Source organism: Oryx dammah, unplaced genomic scaffold (genome assembly GCF_014754425.2).
Source record: "Oryx dammah isolate SB20612 unplaced genomic scaffold, SCBI_Odam_1.1 HiC_scaffold_23, whole genome shotgun sequence".
Classification (NCBI taxonomy): Eukaryota; Metazoa; Chordata; class Mammalia; order Artiodactyla; family Bovidae; genus Oryx; species Oryx dammah.
Window position 1 is genome coordinate 96,906,260 of NW_024070207.1, and position 21,072 is coordinate 96,927,331.

Consider the following 21,072-nt stretch of genomic DNA (forward strand, 5'->3'; position numbering starts at 1 on the left):
TGGAATAAACTTCTCACCTTTCTTGGTCTGGCCAACTTATCCCAGGCATCACCTCCTCCAGGAAGCCTTCCTGGAACCTGGAGAAGGACCAGAGATGCCTCCTCTGAGCTCCCATCACTCCTACAAATCTGAGCACTTATACAGTTATCATATTAAAATTACTTGTTTTTAAATATTGTATTTTGACTGTATATTGATGTAAAGTTGATTTATAATATTATATTCATTTCGAGTATACATGATACAGATTTGGTATTTTTACAGGCTATGGCTGCTGCTGCTGCTAAGTTGCTTCAGTTGTGTCCAACTCTGTGGGACCCCATAGATGGCAGCCCACCAGGCTCCCCCATCCCTGGGATTCTCCAGGCAAGAACACTGGAGTGGGTTGCCATTGCCTTCTCCATTTACAGACTAAACTCCATTAAAAGTTATTACAAGAAAATTGTAATTCCCTGTGCTGTACAACATATGGGCTTCCCTGGTGGCTCAGATGGTAAAGAGTCTGCCTGCAACGCAGGAGACCTGGTTGGATCCCTAAGTCACGAAGATCCCCTGGAGAAGGAAATAGTAATGCACTCCAGTACTCTTGCCTAGAGAATCCCATGGACAGAGGAGCCTGGCGGGCTACAGTCCATGGGGTCGCAAAGAGTCAGACACAGCTTTGCAACTAAACAACATACAACATATCATCGTTGCTTAGCAATTTTATACATAGTGGTTTGTATCGCTTAATCCCCTACCCCTATCTTGCCTCTCCTCCCTTCCACACACCCTCTGGTACCCACTGTGCTCATGTTCAGTCACTCAGTTGTGTCCAACTCTTTGTAACCCCATGGACTGTAGTCTGCCAGGCTTCTCTGTCCATGGGATTTCCCAGGCAAGAATATTGGAGTGGGTTGCCATTTCCTTCTCCAGGGATCTTTCCAACCCAGGGATCGAATCCATGCTTCCTCCATTGGCAGGCAGATTCTTTACCACTGAGCCACCAGGGAAGCCCTCTGGTACCCCATTGGTACCCACTAGCTTGTTTTCTGTATCGGTAAATCTGTTAAAATTACCTGTTTTCATGTCTGCCGCCCCTCATATTGTGCCAGCTAACTAAGGGCAGGTACTCTGTCATGTTCGTTTTTGCTCTCCAATATATGGCATGGTGTTTGACATATGTCAAGGCCTCCACAAATGCCTGCTGACCCTATAATGTCTCATTTCTCACCCCAGTGCAGGCGTATGCTGAAGTGAAGATGAGATATGTGGAAGGAAGATGGGCTGAGATGGTCCCATTGCTAAACCAGGCCACTAGCCCCTGGCAGCTTAATGGATATTGATCCTGGGGTTCTGGTCAGAGAGAAAGGGCCTCTTCCTGCAGCCCAGATTAAAGAGTGGTACATGGAAGGGACCTTGAAAAACTCCTAAACCTACTGTCTTCTTACCTAACCTAGAGAAGTCCACAATCAGGTGGCTTAATCTAAAAGGAAAGGATGTTGGCTTTCTTTGCTTTTGCTGGGAACACTGTCATGTCATCATGGAAACACTGATTATTGTCCACTGACACAAAACTCCCAGGCAGCAATGATCTATGTCTTTGTCAAATATTAATACAACTGGGAAAAGGAATTATTACTTAAGAAATATGGTTTGGGAGACTGAATCTTTGAAAACATGTGATCTAGCAGAGCCTCATAATAGTCAGACTTGGTACATATTATTTCAACATCCTGTAGAATCAACCCACAGGTCCATTCTGGGATCTTAATTGCACTGAAACAGGCACTGTACAGTGTATACTACAAAGCTTAGTGGTCAAAGACACCTGCATGTACAAATCCCTGCTGTTATCTATTCAAAGTCACCCTTTGTAATTCACTATACCTCAATAAAAAAACAAACAACAAAGAAAAAAGTCACCTATCCAGGAGCCCTCATGAAATGATTAAAAAAAAAACAAGCTACACCTGTGTTTCACTCAGAGTAAAGGAAATGAACTGTCAGTGTGACCACAATAATGATGTAACATAATGCCATCCAGACTTTATTTTAGCCATGGCATTTGTTTTAATGAGTTTGTAAATAGTTTTCATCTTGTATTTCAGAATCACTAAGGCTAGGAAGGGGTCAGGTGAATCTGCCTGCATCTAGTGAGAAAAACTAGACGTTTTACTAGGTATTTATAAATGTGAGTGTCTGCAAATTGTTGGGGTCATATCCCTCAGGAACGGCAAGGGACCACAGGATAAAAGGTTTCTGTAGTGATTAAAAAAAAAAAGAGAGAGAGAGTTTTCCTACTCCATCTCCACCTACTCCTTTCACAGATGAAGAAACAAAAAAGCACGAAAGAAACAAAGTGGTTTTTTCAACGTTACTTAACTGGTTAGTGTTGGAGCTACAATTGGAATCCAGAGTTATTAACTTAGAGTCCAGAAGTATATTCACACTGCATAAATGATAACTAAGGCTGTCACCTGTAGAGGTGAGTTGAAGGAAATTCAACAGGAAACAATTATAGTGGGAGATAAGATATCATTGATGAAATTCCACATTGTGGACTATTTCTGGCAGGTTTTTAATCACAGAATCAGTCTGCTGTCCCAAACCATCTGTACTGTTCATAAATCTACTCTCAAAAATAAATGTTTTCCTCACACAAGTGAGAATTATTTTTCTAGGTCATCTCCTGCTTTAGAATTTTTGGAAAGCTTACTGTTGCCAACCTCAGAGGAATCTTGATGATTTTTAACCTGCACTTATCAGATTCATAATCCCTCTTGGTCTATTTTTAGCACATCTCTTAAAAGGAAGACCGATACCCTTGAGAATGGAAGTGGTAGTTGGCAGAAATAATGGGCTCCATTTGGTTGTTTATTCATTTGTGAACTGGCTTATTTTTGGCAGTCTGGTGAATACGTGGGTTGAATGCTTTTGCTTTGCAACCTACATTTAATCTTACCAAGATACTGAACATGAATGATATATGAGAATAAAGTCCTCAGGGTAATGAATCCTATGCAGTATTGTTATGGTCCATGATTTACAAAGACAGATGGGATGTGAAGTACAGTACAGTAAGAATGGAGTAACTGTCCTTCAAGACCCCCACATCAATTAAGTGACCCAGCCACTTATTTTAGTAGACAATCTGCCCACTCTTTACAGGGCTTTTACTATACATTGGATCCTTTTAAAATAGGCTGTATTTAATTTGGGACATTTCCAAAATTCAAGGATCCTGGGGTGCTTGAAGGCTATCCAATGGCCCTCAGTGCTAATGATTAAAGGGAATAGGAAATGAGAGTGTTGAGCATAACATGAAGAAATATCATTTCCAGAATGGTAAATAACTGCTGTTTTTCTTCAAGAAAAAGTTCAAAGCCAGAAAAAAAAATGGACTGAAATGATCACTGGTGGAAATTAGCCTGGACATAATGTACAGTGCCCTGGAGGTGGTACAAGCACACACAGGAGCCTTTGAAGTCCTTCCTTAAGTAAAAGTGGCAGGCAGAGAAAATCTAGCCAATGGATTAAGACTTCGATTATTTGTCATCTCAGACTGTACTGAAGTAAAACATGAAATTCCACTTGGATTAAAGAACATCACATAGGTAAGGAGGGGAAAGAAAGTAATAAAAATCAGGTAACAAACTAAAGACAAATTAAATATATTTTAAAACTGTACTCACTCATGGCATTGAAGCATAGCCTTGAAAATTAAATATATTCCTAATCAAAAATGTGCGTTATTTCAGTATTTTAAGTCTCTTCCCTGGCCAATAGACCAAAATGAATTGTTTTCTCTGAATTTAATTTATTTTGAATTGCATCTTCTCCAAGGCCTAATTAGTGGTATAATGGGGTTAAAAAGAAAGAAAGAAAGTGAAAAGATGGGGTCTGATAAGTTTCCAGGCTCAATTCCAGAGAGTTTACCGCAAATGGCTTCTCATTTCTCTAGACTTTTCATTAGGTGATAATGGAAACTGTCATTTGAAGATGAATTACAGAACAGTCCATCTTAAACCTTAATGTACATACAAATCGACTAGGGACCTTGTTGAAATGCAGATTGGGATTCACTGGGGCTGGGGTGGGGCCTGAGATGCTCGATATCCAACAAGCATCCAGGTGGCCCATGCCACTGGTCCAGGGACCACGTTTTGAACTGAGAGGTTCCAGACCTGCACTGTCCCATGAAGCCCCTGAGCGCCTGCAACATGGCTAGTCTGAATCAGGATGGGATGTAAGTTTAACATATACATGGGATTTCAAAGACAATATTTCAAAACTGTGAAATCCTACTCGATTTTTAAATTGGCTGCATGTTGAAATAACATTTGGGGTGTACTAAAAGTGTTAGTCACTCAGTCGTGTCCAACTCTTTGCGACCCCATGGACCATAGCCCGCCAGGCTTCTCTGGCCATAGAATTTCCCAGGCAAGAAATATAGGAATGGGTTGCTATTTCCTATTCCAGGGGATCTTCCTGACCCAGGGATCGAACTCCGGTCTCTTGCATTGCAGGCAGATTCTTTAATGTCTGAGCTACCAGGGAAGCCCCTTGGGGTATACTGGGGTAGCTCTATTACGAAAATTAATTTCACCTGTTTCTGTGGTTTCACTAGGGCTACTAAACAGTTATTTCATTTGTGGCTCATATTATATTTTATTGGAGAACACTAGTTTAATTTGTATGCAAATAGATACTGATCATTTATATTTTAAACACAGGATCATTTCTGGAGATCTTTAACCGATGGAGACTTTTCTGGCTTTGGAAAGTTTCCTCTTGACCTTTTCACCTCCCGTGGTAATGGTGTAAGGTGAGAAATACCCTCACTTCTCAGAAAAGGCATGTGTGTTTGGCTAAGCCCGCTGAAAGACAATGTTTTCAGATAAGAATGGGAGTGAGACCTGGGGCGCCGTGGCACCAGTGCACCAGCTCATTCTCCCTCTCGATGGCCTCGCCGAGTTCAGGGGGCCAGTTGCAGTTCTGTTCCTGCTCCATAAGGAAGTCCACGCTCTGCCACACCAGCTCCTGGTCCGAGGGCTTGAGGTGCTCATGGTAAGAAAGAAGCATCTGGAGGATGGACGATAGGCCATGAGCTGCTCCTATACAGACAAGAGAAGCATTGTTAATTCAATTGGGAGGAGGACCAGTTTGAAGTCTGGGCCCAAGTATGACAAACAGATGAAGGGGATGGGGAAAGCCAGGCATTCTGGGCAAAAGGAACAGGCACAAAGGTTGGTTTGCTGGAGACTATGTTGGATAGAACCAAGGAAGGGAAAGAAACAGCTGGAGTTTGGAGAGGGAGGCAGGCGATCTACAACGGGCCCTGCAAGTCATGCTGCAAGGGGTGACGGGGAGACTATGAAAGATTCAAAGGGGGAGTAACCAACTTTCATTCACAAGCCTCATATCTCAAAAGTAGCCATTGTGATTTGGTATTCTGTTATTGTGTATGTGTGTGTGCGCACACACACGTGTACATGCTCAGTTGTGTTCAACTCTTTGCAACCCCATGGACTGTAGCCCGCCAGGCTCCTCTGTCCATGGGATTTCCCAGGCAGGAATACTGGAGTGGGTTGCCATTTCCTTCTCCAGCGGATCTTCCCTACCCAGGGATCGAACCCATGTCTCCTGCATTGGCAGGCGGATTCTTTACTACTGAGTCACTAGGGAATTAATCCATTAATATTAAAAACTTGAAGATGTCAGTGGCTGAATCCTGTTTCCCTGTGCACAGGTACAACTGGTACACAGGTACACAGGTACTACTTATACTGATTGTATAAGCTGTTCAACTTTCAGCAAAAATAGGCCAATGAATTCACAATCAAGAATAAAGTATTTTAGTCTTTAGTGAAAGTCCCTGGTGGATCAGTGGTAAAGAATCTGCCCGCCAATGCAGGAGACCTGGGTTTGATCCCTGGGTCAGGAAGATTCCCTGGAGAAGGGAAGGGCTACCCACTCTAGTATTCTTGCCTGGGAAATCCCATGGACAGAGGAGTCGGGGGGTACAGCCCATGGGGTGGGTTGCATAGAGTCATACATGACTGACTGACTCTCTCTCTCTATTTCTCTCTCTCTCTCACACACACACACATACACATTGTTAAAACAGTTACCTTTCTGACAGGTAGACTCTGAAAATAAATATGAAATTGTGCTTTGAAGTATCCATCAATATTTATTTTCAAATGGCTTTTTAAAAGGTTCCCAGTGATAGTGATGACCTGTGTAAAAGCGGCTATTAGAGACTTGCCTTCCTCCTCCAGGCCTTGGCCAACACCTTCACTCACCCAAGTATTCGGTTCCATAGTAAGAATACATCAGTGGGAATGGCTTCCTCTTTTTCATGGCATACTGTTTCCCAGAGTCCAGGATGGCCTGACAAATTGATTTGATCTGGACTGGGGTCAGCACCTGAGCAAGGAAATCAAGAAGCAGAAGTTAAGTCAGGATCTTCATTATTCCTCTGACACCAGATTTTAATAGTCCATCAGCATAAAGCCCCCACACTCCTCTTCTTCTTTGTAAATAAGCTCAGCCCACCACACCTTTTTTTTTAAAAACCACTGATTCTCTCTCTGCTGTCAAGTTTATCTCCCCTCTTCAGAAAATTTGCTGTTCTGATGGCAAACACAAATCTTTACTGCTATAGGCTTTTGTAAAAGGCAAAGACCACCTTACAGCTGTTATGTCATTAATCCTTGTCACAAGAACAAGCAGTTGCTCAGAAAAGAACAAAGACTGGTCCTAAGTGACCATGCTTAACAAAGCTGTTACTCCTGATATATGGCATGGGTCTGGCTCAGATAGTGGGCCTTCAGTTTGTGTCATTTTGATTGTGCTTATAAAGCCACAATTCTATGACAACTGCTACACGACAGACTCAATAGAGCCTGCTTTTGCAGTCTCTGAAGGGCTTCCTAGGTGCCTGCCAAGGCAGGAGACACAAGAGACATGGGCTCTATCCCCAAGTGGGGAAGATCTCCTGGAGGAGGAAATGGCAACTCGTTCAAGTATTCTTGTCTGGAGAATCCCACGGACAGAGGAGCCTGTTGGGCTATAGTCTATAGGGTTCCAAAGAGTGAGATGCGTCTGTGCACAGCACAGTAGAGCAGAAGGAAACCAAAGTCCAGTAAGGACCAATACAAAAGAACTTTCACTATCAAAATGACTCTGGGCACTTCCCTTTGGTCCAGTGGTTAAGATTCCCTGCTTCCACTGCAAGGGGCACGGGTTCCAGCCCTGGTTGGGGAATGAAGATCCCATATCAAAAACAAAATGACGGAATAGAGAATGACCAAAAGGCAATGCATGACATGCCATCTCCCATATTTTATTCAATTTCCCCACCGTAAGTTTGAGGGCTATAGAGATTAAAATGTTCTCAAGCCTACAAAGCATCACTACATTATTAGGGTTCCGCTCACGTATGCAATGTTCTCTGCCACCCACTCAGCCTCAGGGCTGACTGGATACTCCCTCTGGCACCCTCTCATGTCCCTGTTACTCTTGGCACAGCACCCACTGTGTTCTCTCTTTCTCTCTAGTGGATGATCAGATGCAAAGGCCCTGACATCTCATCATTTTGGTATCCTTGGTTCCTAATGCTGAGCCTGAGGGGGCCTTTGGCAATTGATGAGTGAGTAAGAGCCAGGTGTACTGGTATGAAAAGCAGAGTCCTCCCTCTCCTCTTTCCTTTACTCCATCACCACCCCCTCGCTTCCTCTTCCTTCTAAAATTATTTCTTAAGCCCTTAGTATCACATGGCAGGAAAGCCTATCCCAGATGCTGGAGACATAACAGTGAACAGGATGACAAGACCTTTACTCTCATGAAGCCAACCATCCAAAAAGGCAAACCTATGTAAGAAAAGTACTAGTCAGAGTAACCAAAAAAAGAAAAATCACCTACAGTTCAGCCTTGGCCTGAATGAAGGAATCTGGAATCAAGTCTATTGGATTTTGTTTTTTTCTCTAAAGATTCACACATCAAATTTTCCTATGTGGTATCTGCCATCTGACTCACCTAATCCTTTAGAAATAACTAATGATTTCTTAAATCATGACTTGCTCTTCTGATTTACCCAACATTAGAAGGGGCTTCCCAGGTGGCGCTAATGGTAAAGAACCTGCCTGCCAATGCAGGAGACTAAGAAATGCAGGTTACATTCCAGGGTTGGGGAGATCCCTGGAGAAGGAAATGGCAACCCACTCCAGTATTCTTGCCTGGAGAATCCCCACGGACAGAGGAGCCTGGTGGACTATGGTCCACAGGATTGCAAAGAGTCAGACATGACTGAAGCAGCTTAGCATCCACGCATGCACAGAAGGGCAAACTCTAATCCAGGTTTTGGCCTCTTCAAATCTAGCATTTAATTTGGAAAAATAATTACATAGAAAGGAAGTTGTTCATTAATTTGCCAATTAACATTACTGAGCTACTAGTCCAGTGAGGCCCTCTATTAGGTATTGTGGGGGAACTCTAGAAAGCCTGGGAAACATTTTTTTTTTAGACAAAAGTCTATAATTGAGCAATTAAAGTTCACAAACCTACCTCACACTGGTCAGAATGACCATCATCAAAAAGTCTGCAAATAATAAATACTGGAGAGTGTGTGGAGAAAAGAGAACCAACCCTCTTAGACAGTTGGTGGGAATGTAAATTGGTGTAGCCACTATGGAGAACAGCATGGAGTTTCCTTCAAAAACTCAAAATAGAAATACCATATATGTCTGGAGAAAACTCTAATTTGAAAAGATACATGCACCCCAGTGTTCACAGCAGCACTGTTTACAATAGCCAAGATAAGGAAGCAACCTAAATGTTTATTGACAGAGGAATGTATAAAGAAGATGTGGTTTATATATACAATGAAATATTTCTCAGCCATAAAAAAAATGAAGCAATGTCATTTGCAGCAACATGGATGGACCTAGAGATTATCATACTAAGTGAAGAAAGTCAGACAGAGAAAAACAAATATCATATAATTTATATGTGCAATCTAAAAAATGACATAAACGAACTTATTTACAAAACATAAATAGATTCACTGACAGAGTAAACAAACTTATGGTTACCAAAGGGGAAAGCGGGGGGGGGGGGGACACAGATGAATTAGGAATTTGGGATTAACAGATATATATTACTATATATAAAATAGATAACCAACAAAGATCTACTGTATAGCACAAGGAACTATATTCAGTATCTTGTAATAACCTATAAGAGAAAATAATCTGAAAAAAGGAATATATATATATATAATACAACTGAATCACTTTGCTGTACATCTGAAACATTGTAAAACAACTTAAATTTTTTCTTTAATTAAAAAAGAAAAGTTCATGAGCCCAGGCAGGTGTGGAAAGAAGCTATAGTGCAGAGCAAGTAACACATGAGCTTCACTAAGACTTTGGGTTCTCGTTTTCCATTTGGTTGCTCAGAAACAATTACAGGTATGCCATGAGTTTCAACTTAAATTTCTTTTTTATTAGGTACCTATCTTTGCCTCTTGGGTTTACTCCTTCCTGTCTAACATTCCCAAAGACCTATCTTCCGACACTTTCCCACAATCATTCAAGGCTTAGCCCCAGGTCTTTCCTTAGCTGAACAGCCCATTTCTCTTATATTTTCCACTCTGCATCTATCAAATTGCTACCAAATTTTCAATTTGCCACTAAAAACATCTTCCTCTGTGCCTTTATTGGCATCAACTGATCTCACATTTGGTCTGACTCTACCTAATATCTTGCATTATCAGTCTCATATCAACCCTGCCATCCTGGCTCACTCTCAGAAACTTGCCAAGAGCCTCAAAAGGCATGAACTTAAAAGGAGTCTATCCTGGTACCATCCATAATTCCCTGGGAATATATTTGGCTCTTCACCTGAACAGAGGTCCTGTTTGCCTCTTCTGGTCTTGAATCCATACAACAGAGGCAGTTTTTGTGACAGGAAAAGGCCACTGGAGTTTCAGGGTATGTACTCATGTGAATGACTAAAGTTCTCCCTATTTGACTTCCATGCTGATAATTGAAAACTGGATTACTTTTTCCTCCGTTGAACATATATTCATGTCTCCTTTTCCTCCACCTGCTTGTTTTTCTTTTTTTTTCTCTATTTTTTGACCACACAGTGCCGCATAGGAGACCTTAGTTCTCTGACCAGGGACTGAACCTTCACCCCCTGCAGTGAAAGTGTGGTGTCCTAACCACACTGGACCACCAAGGGAAGTCCCATCCACCTGCTTGTTTTTAACCCAGAAAAAAAAAAAAAAAACTTTGGTTCTATGTGGTGCCTTCTCTTTTCCTTTTCACCCCTAATCCACAGCTCCCAATAGAGAATGAGTTTATAAAATATTGCAAAACCTCCCCGGTCATGCATCATGTCTGGGCGGTTTCCTCTTATCTCTCAGAAACACTGTGAAAAACAAAGAGAAACGGCGCTTGTTGGGCTGGATAAAGACCAGTTATGCGTGCAGTTCTTTATCGCTGGGAACAGGCAAGACCTACCCTTGGCTTTATTGATCAGCAAATAAAGAGTGCTCGTGAAAAGTGTGCGGAGGAGACCATGGAGGAAGGGGTCCTGGTCTCACCGTCCTTCCCCACAATGCACAGTACATTAGGGAGGGAGGAGATGACATGGTTGGGGGGGTGGGGGTGGACAGTGGCTGCTTCACATTCTCTCACAGGTCTGCCCTCTCCAATATCCCTCCAGGTCCCACTCCCAGCGCAGAGTCACACATGAGCACACATACCGCGAAGAAGATGGCCTCCCAGCTTCTGAAACCTGCTGAAGCCTTAGGAATGAGGAAACAGCATTTCCACTGGGGGGAAAGGAGTGACTGCGGGTGGCAGAGAGGGGCTCCCTGCCCATTAGGCCTTTATCAAAACACACCCAAATTCCCTCTCCTGTATTTATAGCATATAATAAGGTTACTTGCGTACTGATGTCTTGGATGGATTTGGTTCTCTTTTCTAATTATTATTATTATTATTATTTTACTATAGTTGATTTTCCGGAGAAGGCAATGGCACCCCACTCCAGTACTCTTGCCTGGAAAATCCCACGGACGGAGGACCCTGGTGGGCTGCAGTCCATGGGGTCGCTAAGAGTCAGACACGACTTAGCGACTTCACTTTGACTTTTCACTTTCATGCATTGGAGAAGGAAATGGCAACCCACTCCAGTATTCTTGCCTGGAGAATCCCAGGGACGGGGGAGCCTAGTGGGCTGCCGTCTATGGGGTCGCACAGAGTCGGACATGACTGAAGCAACTTAGCAGTAGCAGCAGGAGCATAGTTGATTTCCAGTGTTCTGTTAATTTCTGCTGTACAGCAAAGGGACTCAGTTATATACACATATATGTTCTTTTTATATTCTTTTCCATTACAGTAATCACAGGATATTGAACATAGTTCCCTGTGCTACCACAGTAGGACTTTGCTGATTATCCATTCTGTATGTGGTCATTTGCATCTGCTAATCCCACACTCCCAGTCTACCCCTCCCCCAACCCAGCCCTGCCTTGGCAACCACAAGTCTGTTGTTTATGTCCGTGAGTCTCTGTTTCAAAGACACATTCATTTGTGACATATTTTAGGTTCTACATATAAGTGACAGCATATGGTATTTGGATTTGGTTCTTTAAATAATTTTTTAGACTGAATTGAAATAAATTAAGATATGTCAAACATGCAAAGCAAGTCTCTAGTGGTTTGGTGTAAATAGTTTGATTAGTTTAGCTGATTGCCTTCGCTGGTCCTTGAACAGAGGTGTCTGTTGTGAAAGAGTCCTATGGGGCTGGGCTGTGAGCATGAAGAGATGAGAGCACAATAAAGCTCATGCTATGTTGCCTGGCCCCAACCTAAAGGTCAAGCTCTGATGCAACCACCTCCCTACTGAGGATACATGACCTTTCTTAAGGAAATAAATGAAATGGGCTAAGCCACAGAAAGCCTGCCTCACCACAGACCCCTTTTCAGACTGAAGTGTCCCACCCACAGGCCCTCTGAAGTGGCGGTCTTTGCTAGCTTACTATCAACAATGGCCAGCATGAGCAAGCAACAGTCCAAAATGCCCCGAGTAGGTGACTGCCCAGCCAGATGGAATGCAAAAGGTCACTCCAATATCATGCCAAACACACATGTAACAGAGCAAGAGTCTAACGCAGTTAATGTCAGGTTAGCTGACATGAGGTGATTTCCCTCAGCAACGTATTTCACCCACTCCTCTGCCCCACCATTCTGGTGGTAGCACAAATTTCTGCTTCAAGAAAGAAGCTGTTTGATGATCAATGAACACAAAAATGACTTTTTTTTGGTTTAAAAACAATTTATTGGAGTAGAGTTGATTTACAATGTCATGTTAGTTTCAAGTATACAGCAAAGTGATTTGATTATACATATACATATATTCATTCTTTAATTTTTTTTTTCTGCTGTACTGCTCGGCACGTGGCATCTTAGCTCCCCACCGAGGGACTGAACCCACATCCCCTGCACTGGAAGTGTGGAGTCTTAACTACTGGACCGCCAGGGAAGTCCCCCACTTCCTTCTTTTTTATGATACCCATGGAGATAATAGCTCTGAGGAAAAACGGCTTTTGAGTTATTAAGATCCTGGGTATGTTAGTACTTAAAGCTGATAAGATAAACAACAGACTTGAAGGCTATATAGAATCAGGATGGAGCTAAAGCTGTTCAAGGTGGGCAGAGGTGACATGGAATAGAAACCAGGAAGTTGAAAGTCAGTGTGGAGTTCCTGCTGTCCCAGCTCCATTTCCTTGCAATAAGCATTAGGAAAGATCCTATAATCTCCTGAAAAGGTTTGGAAAATTATAGGTAGTTAGGATGTGTGCCCTCCCCACCTGGAATTTGGGGAGATGGCAGACTCAGATATGTGGCTCTTGTCTCAGGGTCTGGGGCCAGTAACAGAGATACTGCTACATAGCACATCCACAAGAGAGACAGAAGCAATCGCAAGTTTCCTGTGGGTACCATAGTGGAGCAGAAAAACATCCCATATCCAAAAGTAAATTTTTCTAACAAAATTCCATTCCAAATTTAGAAGTTAGGGAAATTTTTTTGGTACAAAGTCAAAATACAAACAAATGGTTAGAGGCCTCTTTGGGGCTTTGATTCAGTTGAAAGCCACTAGGTTACAGATAAGAGCCAGGCCTTCAGGAAATCTCTGGAGTGGGTGGAGATGTATGTAAGGTGTTGAGAAGACAAAAACTTATAGGAGTTGCTTTGACGCAGAAGCAGCTTAAAGAGATAAGGTACAGCTAAGGGAGGCAGGCTTCCCTGGTGGTGCAGTGGTAAAGAATCTGCCTGCCAATGCAGGAAACATGGGTTTGATCCCTGGTTCAGGAAGACCCCTTGGAGAAGTAAATGGCAACCCACTCTAGTGTTCTTGCCTGGAGAATTCCATGGACAGAGGAGCTTGGTGGGCTACAGTCTATGGGGTTGCAAAGAGTTGGACATGACTCAGCAACTGAGCATGCACAACTAAGGGAAGGCTTTCAAACAGGAAACAGATATTGATGAATCAGACAATTTACATTATGTGCTTGGCCTTGCTTGGCACTCTGAGAGAAGATATATTTTTCTTTTCTTTTTTTTTTTTTTTGATGTGGACCATTGTTTAAAGTCTTTATTGAACTTGTTGGAGTATTGCTTCTGTTTTATGTTTTGGTTTTTTGGTTGTGAGGCATGTGAGATCTTGGCTCCTTGATTAGGGATTGAGCCAACACCCTGTGCAATGGAAGCCGAAATCTTAATCACTGGCCCATCATGGAAGTCCCAAGACAAGATATAATCTCAGTAAATAGATTTAACATCTGAGTCATTTAAATAGTGAAATATTTTGCATTTGTTTAAATTCTCAAAGTCATGATCTATAGGGGTAAGGTGGGGGGAGAGAATATTGAGGGCTTCACAGAGGGAGAGGGATATGAGCTAAGCTTTGAAGGACAGTTAGGAAGTGAATAAATGAAAGGAGATGGGGGGAGGGAGAAAAGGTATTTTAAGTGGTGGGATGGAGAAAACCCTGTGTATTATGGCCAGGCTTCTCAAATTGCAGTGTGCACACAGATTACCTGGTGCTCTTGTTAAAATGCAGATTCTGATTCCCTGAGTCCGGGATGGGACCAGGACTCTATAGTTCTAACAAGCTCCCAGGCGAGGCTGCTGACCTCACCTAGACCACACATGAAGCAGCAAGTGTTTATGGGAGCAGGGAGGCTGGCTGCAGGAGAGGATTTCTCTTGGAAAGGGTGAGAACTTAGACGGAAGGAACTGTAGGAAGTTCCCAAAGAACATTCGAGGAAGCAAGAGTGTGCCCCAGAGGCAAGAACACTGCAGCTGTAATTTCAAAGACCAGAACCTAGGAAAGAGAAGCGATAACAATGGGAAATTCTCTTCCATTTTGCTGTGTGGAGGAAAGTCCCTCCAAAATCTGCAAACCCCAGTGGGGAGCTCTCTTAGCCAATGTGGCCAGGTTTGTTATTTAACTTAATTAGTCTCCAAATAGAGCGCGTGTGCTGGTGCAGAAGGAGCAAGTCCCTTGCATCTAGTTTTTCTGATGCTCTATGACCATTATTATGCTGGGTGATGAGGAACTGGAGGCAGGTTACTCTAGTTAATGATTATCTTCCAATCATCAAAGGGATTCGGCAGGGAATTTCACTTACAAACATTTGGTCCTAGCCACCGTTTCAAACTTGTTTTTTTTCCCTTCTCATGTTGAGACACCCAAGCCAGGAAAACACTGGGAACCAGAAAAGCAAAACAGGTTTTACTCCATTCCTGCAGACTGACTGCCGGCTTGAAAGATTTATTATAAGTACCTGGTAACCCAGCCTGCAGCAAGTGTCACTAGATGATTTTGTTCTCTTTTCTCCAAGACATGAAATGTCTCAGGGCCTGAGCTGCCTTTTCTACAAAAATAGGCTCACAATGATTTGCCCCATCTACCCCATCAGGTGACAGTAAGACCTATTTTAAAAAAGCAGTTCCCATTTGGGGTTAGCAGATGCAAACTGGTATATATAGAATGGATAAATAACAAGATTCTACGGTATAGCACAGAGAACTATACTCAATATCCTGTGATAAACCAGAATGGAAAAGAATTTGAAAAAGAATGTGTGTATGTGTGTATATATATATATAATGGAGTCACTTTCTGTACAGCAGAAATTAACACAACACTGTAAATCAACTATAATTTTTTTATAAAAGCAAAAAAAAAAAGAAGTTCCAATTAGCAAATTCCAATTTTATTAAGCTGACAATTGTATCTAGCTCTAGGTCATAGTGAATATCAGCCTTAGTCAATCATGTCAGTTGTCCCCACTGTCCCTTGCCAGATATTCAGTTCTCAGCAGTCTGTGAAGCTAGAGTTGGCTATGTGACCTCATTTTGATCAACAGGGAAATCTGCTGAGGTGGGAGCTTCCTGGAAAGCTCTTGATTTCAACATAAATGGAAGTAAAATGGACACACTTGGCTTTTCCTGCCTTTCCTCTTTTTGGCGCCTTGAATGCTTATGTGAGGCCTGGAGCTATAGCAGCCATTTTACATCCTGAGGCAATAAGCTTGTGGATGACATACCAACATTCAAAGAACAATAGACGAGAAAGATCCTGGGGGTTTTGGACATCACTGGGCATGTGTACCACAACCAGGACCACCTATCTCCATAAGTCTTTTGTTATGAGAGAAAAAGTATTTCCTTTCTTAAAGTCACTGTTCATTGGATTACTTACAAACTCACATCAACTGGGCAGCCATAAAGTGCCAATCGAACAACACTGCTAACATTCATTTCCCTGTAAAGCAATTTTTGCCCACATACTCCTCTGTTTCCATGGAAACTTCTAGCTCTGGAGCTCTTTACAGTGAAATTGACTGCCTGAGTGGACAAATTCAAATGCAGTTTTTAGTGCTGGCAGTACTCACAAGGTTATGATTGATTTTTCTTGTTAAGTGCTATCCTAGAGCCCAAAGACAAAGCCTAGCAAACACACTGCCACCTTGCTGCCACTGCCCTGTGTGACCTCCCTACTCCTTGTACTTATCTTGCCCCAGGTCAGGGACAGGGCACACTCTCCAAGCTGCCCCAGGACAGTAGATTCTCAAACCCTCAAAGTTGATATTGGGAGACAGCGAGGAGACTTGTGGGAGCCTCAGCAACAAGTTCTGTGAAGCAATCACCTTCTATACCAGGAACCACTGTCACCTCAACTTAAGTAACTGTATTATGTACTATCTGCCCTGTCACTTGAGAGAGAATTATTCATGAAAATGGTCCTAGAAGAACAGTATCTGAACCATTTGTGACATTTTAAGGCTTAATAACTCTTTTGCCTAGATATTTTGGACAGAATAAGCAGAAAGGGTTTCTTTTCCATGGGCCTGTGGGAATGACAGGTGCCTTGAAGGTTAGAGTTGGGGAGAGAAGGCAGAGATGCTTTAAAACAGCTTAAATCTTTTAGTCTTCTTTTTCCCCCAATACCTTAAAATACATTGTTAATAAATGTGTTCCCAGGGTCTAAAGGAAGCTAAGGCCATAAATGGTACCTTCTCTGCATGCAAAATAAAACCTAAAGGTATTGGGGCAGTAGGGTGGATTGGATGACCATGGTGGGAAAATTTGGAATTTTTGGTTTTGTGATTATATGGCCCTGAGAGAGTGATGGAACCTCTCTGCTTGCATAGTCTTCATTGGTAAAATGAGGTAGCTGGGCCTGCCCTGGTGGCTCAGAGGTAAAGAGTCCACCTGCCATTTCAGGAGACAGGGGTTCGATTCCTGCTCCAGAGACTCCACATGCCATGAAGCAGGTAAACTGGCATGTTCTAGAGCATGCTACTGCCACAACTACTGAAGCTGGAGTGCCTAGAGTCTGTGCTCCACAAGAGAAGCCACCAAAATGAAAAGGCCATGCACTGCAACTAGAGAGTACCCCTGGCTCGCCGCAACTAGAGAAAGGCTTGCACAGAAATGAAGACCCAGCATAGCCAAAAAAAAAAAAAATTTTTTTTAAATGAGGTAGGTGACCAAATAAGTTCCTGGGGCCTTTCTGGTTCATGACGGTTTATAAATATGCATCTAACTTTCCTTCTTTCTCATGTATCATTGAGGCACTGGAAGGAATTCTCTGCATGATCGTGTTCGAAGTGGTTTCATCATGGTGACACTGTGCTTTCAGATACTTCAAAGGGAAAATGATTCTGGTTTCTTGTTTTCTAGTATCTTTTCAGAAACAGTTTTAGCCAGGGATCTTTAGGAAAGCTATATCCTAAGATTCCAAAAGAATCCCTTTCTATATAAACAGCACATTAAAAAAGGAGATTTGGGTGAGATGTATGGAGAAACATGGAAATTTACATTACCATAGGTAAAATTGATAGCCAATGGGAATTTGCTCTATGACTCAGGGAACTCAACCCGGGGGTCTGGAACAACCCAGAGGGGTGGGATGGGGAAGAAGGTGGGAGGGAGAGGGAGGGGACATGGGTGTACCTATGGCTGATTTGTGTTGATGTTTGGCAGAAGCCAACACAATACTGTAAAGCAGTTATTCTTCAATTTAAAAATATAAAAAAAAGTTAAAAAAGGAGATTTGGGGTGACTTGGGCATACAAGTATGCTGGAGGGAGCTGCCAGCCCTCCCACCCCTTTAGGGGCCAGGCAGCCAGGATGAACACAAGCATCTCTGTGGCTGCTTTCAATTTTCATTTTAGGGCCAGGGGAAGGAGGAGGAGGAAGAACGGATCTCAAGAGGTGCTGGCTCTGAGGCTGAAGAGGAGAGGAGAGTCAAGTATTAGATCGACACCTTTACTCAATGTTAAGTACACTCCCCAAAGCTGCCTCCTTAGATTTCAGCATCTGCAAATTCCACGTGGTTGCTGTGCAATGAATACAGCTAGGGGCTCCATCCTGGTCCTTACAAAGGCTTGGGGATAGTGAACCACCAGGATGTATAACCGGTACTAAGCAAAGCAGGATTTATAACCTTGTAAGTTAGTAAGTAAGGTCTTTGACATACAAACCATTTATCCTCTAAGTATTTATGGAGCCCTACACTTGGAGAACATCTGTCAACAAAACAGAGAAAAATCCCTGCCATTGTGGAGATGACATTCCACTTTGAATACATGTATACTATGCTCCATATTTTATTACTCCCAATATGTCTTGTGCAGCCACTCCCCATCATTTGTTATTATTTTAATGGGGCTGTGTTCAGAAAGAAATCAATGTTAAGTAAATTGTGTGCCTCATCTCAGATTGCCTGGGGAACATTTTAACAGGAGGTGAAATCCATTCATAGGTTCCAATGTTCAATGGAGGGTAATCACCAAAAGTGTAAGGATGGACACAGGAGAGAAATGGCCAGCTGGCTAGTTGCTGTAGCAGATAATTCCTGGGAAATGTTTAAAAACAGAGGCCCTGCTCTATACTAAGACTTTATAGGAGGTAGAACTGAACACTTATCTTTCTTTTTCCTTTTTTTTTTAAAGGTACACTCAGGATGCTGGGGCATAGACACTGCTTTAGAGGGCTTTGCATTGCAAATCCAGCATGATTTAGTATTGCAAATAGCACAGGTGGTTAGAACAAGGAACTCAGCTTAATCTTATTTGGTTCACATAAGCTGGGCTGTTTTTATTCCTGGTCACAGAGTAGACTCTTAATTATAAGCTTAATGCCAGGCATGTCTCTGTAAATATGCTTCATTGGTTGTAACACAAAATATTACTGACCATTTACCAATTATTCTGCCAATGCAGGAGAAGCAAGAGACATGGGTTTGATTCCTGGGTCGGGAAGATCCCCTGGAGAAGGAAATGGCAACCCAGTCTGGTATTCTTGCCTGAAAAATCTCATGTACAGAGGAGTCTGGTGGGCTACAGTCCAAGGGGTCACAGAGTTGGACACAACTGAGCCTGCACACACACACACACACACAAACACAAAAGCATGCATCTCCAGGATACTGAAAGAGCAGCTCAGTGTTTAATATGTGAAGCATGAAGATATATTAAATATAGAATTACTAGGCTGGTGCAAATGTAATTGCAGTTTCAGATAGTGAATTTTAAATCATTGTAACTAGGCTCAAACACATCTTTATTAATCAAAATACGAACTATTATAATCAACACATTTTTGCCAATGAGAAATAAGTTTGTTTATTCCCGAAACCTAAAAATCCATGCTTCAGGATTCAACAAACTTCTGGAAAGCATTTTATGTGTCCTGGTTGTGGAAGTGTTTTCCCTGCAGAAATTTGTCAAGATGCTTAAGAAGTGGTAGTTGGTGAGAGGTCAGGTAGTTGGTGAGAGGTCAGGTGAATATGGTGGATGAGGCAAAACCTCATAGCCTAATTTGTTCAACTTTTGAAACACTGGTTGTATAACATGTGGTCACGTGCTGTTGTGGAGAACTGGACCCATTATGTTGACCAACTCCAACTGAGGCATTGCAGTTTTTGGTGCATCTCATTGATTTGCTGAGCCTACTTCTCAGATGTAATGGTTTTGCCAGGATTCAGAAAGCTGTAGTGTATCACACGGCAGCAGACCACCAAACAGTGACCATGACTTTTTTTTGGTGCAAGTTTGGCTTTGGGAAGTGCTTTGGAGCTTATTCTCAGTCCAACCACTGAGCTGGTCATCGCTGGTTTTCATATAAAATCCACTTTTTGTTGCACGTCACAATCTGATCAAGAAATAGTTTGTTATAGTTGCACAGAATAAGAGAAGATGACACTTCAAAACAATGATTTTCTTGATTTGCAGTCAGCTCATGAGGCACCCACTTATCGAGAGCCTTTTCACCTTTCCAATTTGCTTCAAAGGCCAAATGACTGTAGAATGGTGCATGTTGAGTTCTTCAGCATCTTCTCATGTAATTGTAAGAGGATCAGCTTCAATGATTGCTATCAGTTGGTCATTGTCACTTTCCGACGGCTGGTCACTACACTCCTCATCTTCAAGGCTCTCTTCTCCTTTACAAAATTCCTTGAACCACCACTGCACTGTACGTTGGTTAGCAGTTCCTGGGCCAAATGCGTTGTTGATGCTGCAAGTTGACTCTGCTGCTTTATGACCCATTTTGAACTTGAATAAGAAACTTGCTCAAATTTGCTCTTTGTCTAACATCAATTCTATAGTCTAAGAATAAAATAAATAGCAAGTAATAAGTCATTAGCAAAAAAACATAAAGCAAGAAATGTACATTAAAGTGATGGATAACATAACCATATTTAAGAATATATTCTAATATCAAAGGCAAATTTCAACAATGCAAAAATTACAATTACTTTTGCACCAACCTAAAATAGTAATGAAGAGGCACTTACAAAATAAAGTATCCCAAGTACATGATGAAAGAAGAACTCCAGACAAAACTGATCCATGTGATAGATGCATGTGAGATATACAGATTTACTGTGAGAAGTGGAAAATTTGGACTTCTACTATAGTATATGTTTCCAAGGGAAAGAAGTATCTAGGGCCACTAGTTAGGATGTCTATAGCACCTTAATTCCTGTTCATAAGCTTTATTCGTAAGGCCTGGAAATATCCTAATCATCCATCGATAGAATGAATAAATTTGAAACACTCACACAAAGGAATACTACTCAACAATAAAGATAACAAATTACTGATACCTGTAAAAGGGATGGAGCTCACAAACATACTGAACTGAAGGAGCCAGGCACAAAAGAGTACATTAGATGATTCCATTTATTTGAAGATCAGGAATAGGCAAAATCAAACTATGGTGATAGAGGTCAAAAGAGTGGTTACCTCCAGCATCTTTTGTGTGTGTGTCGGGGGTGGGGCGGGGTGGGGCAGGGCAAGTGGTACTAACTGAGATAAAGGAACTTTTGGGGATGATGGAAACATTATTTTCCTTAAGCTGGCTAATGTATATTCGACAGTGAAATCACTGAACTATGCACTTAAGATTTATACATTTTTCTATTCCATTCAGTTCAGTTGCTCAGTTGTATCCAACTCTATGCGACCCCATGAATCGCAGCATGCCAGGCCTCCCT

The 21,072-nt window shown here is 42.1% G+C and overlaps 1 protein-coding gene across 1 annotated transcript in view; it reads right to left on the reverse strand.

Moving 5' to 3' along the window:
• The window catches only part of LANCL3 (LanC like 3), a 125,267-nt gene that overhangs the window by 20,954 nt on the left and 83,241 nt on the right, over positions 1–21,072 (reverse strand). Inside the window, exons 2-3 of the mRNA XM_040266322.1 lie at positions 6,288–6,411; positions 4,899–5,096 (exon numbers count right to left, since the gene is read on the reverse strand). Coding sequence (XP_040122256.1) covers positions 4,899–5,096; positions 6,288–6,411 — 322 coding nt within the window. The remainder of the gene's footprint in view (positions 1–4,898; positions 5,097–6,287; positions 6,412–21,072) is intronic.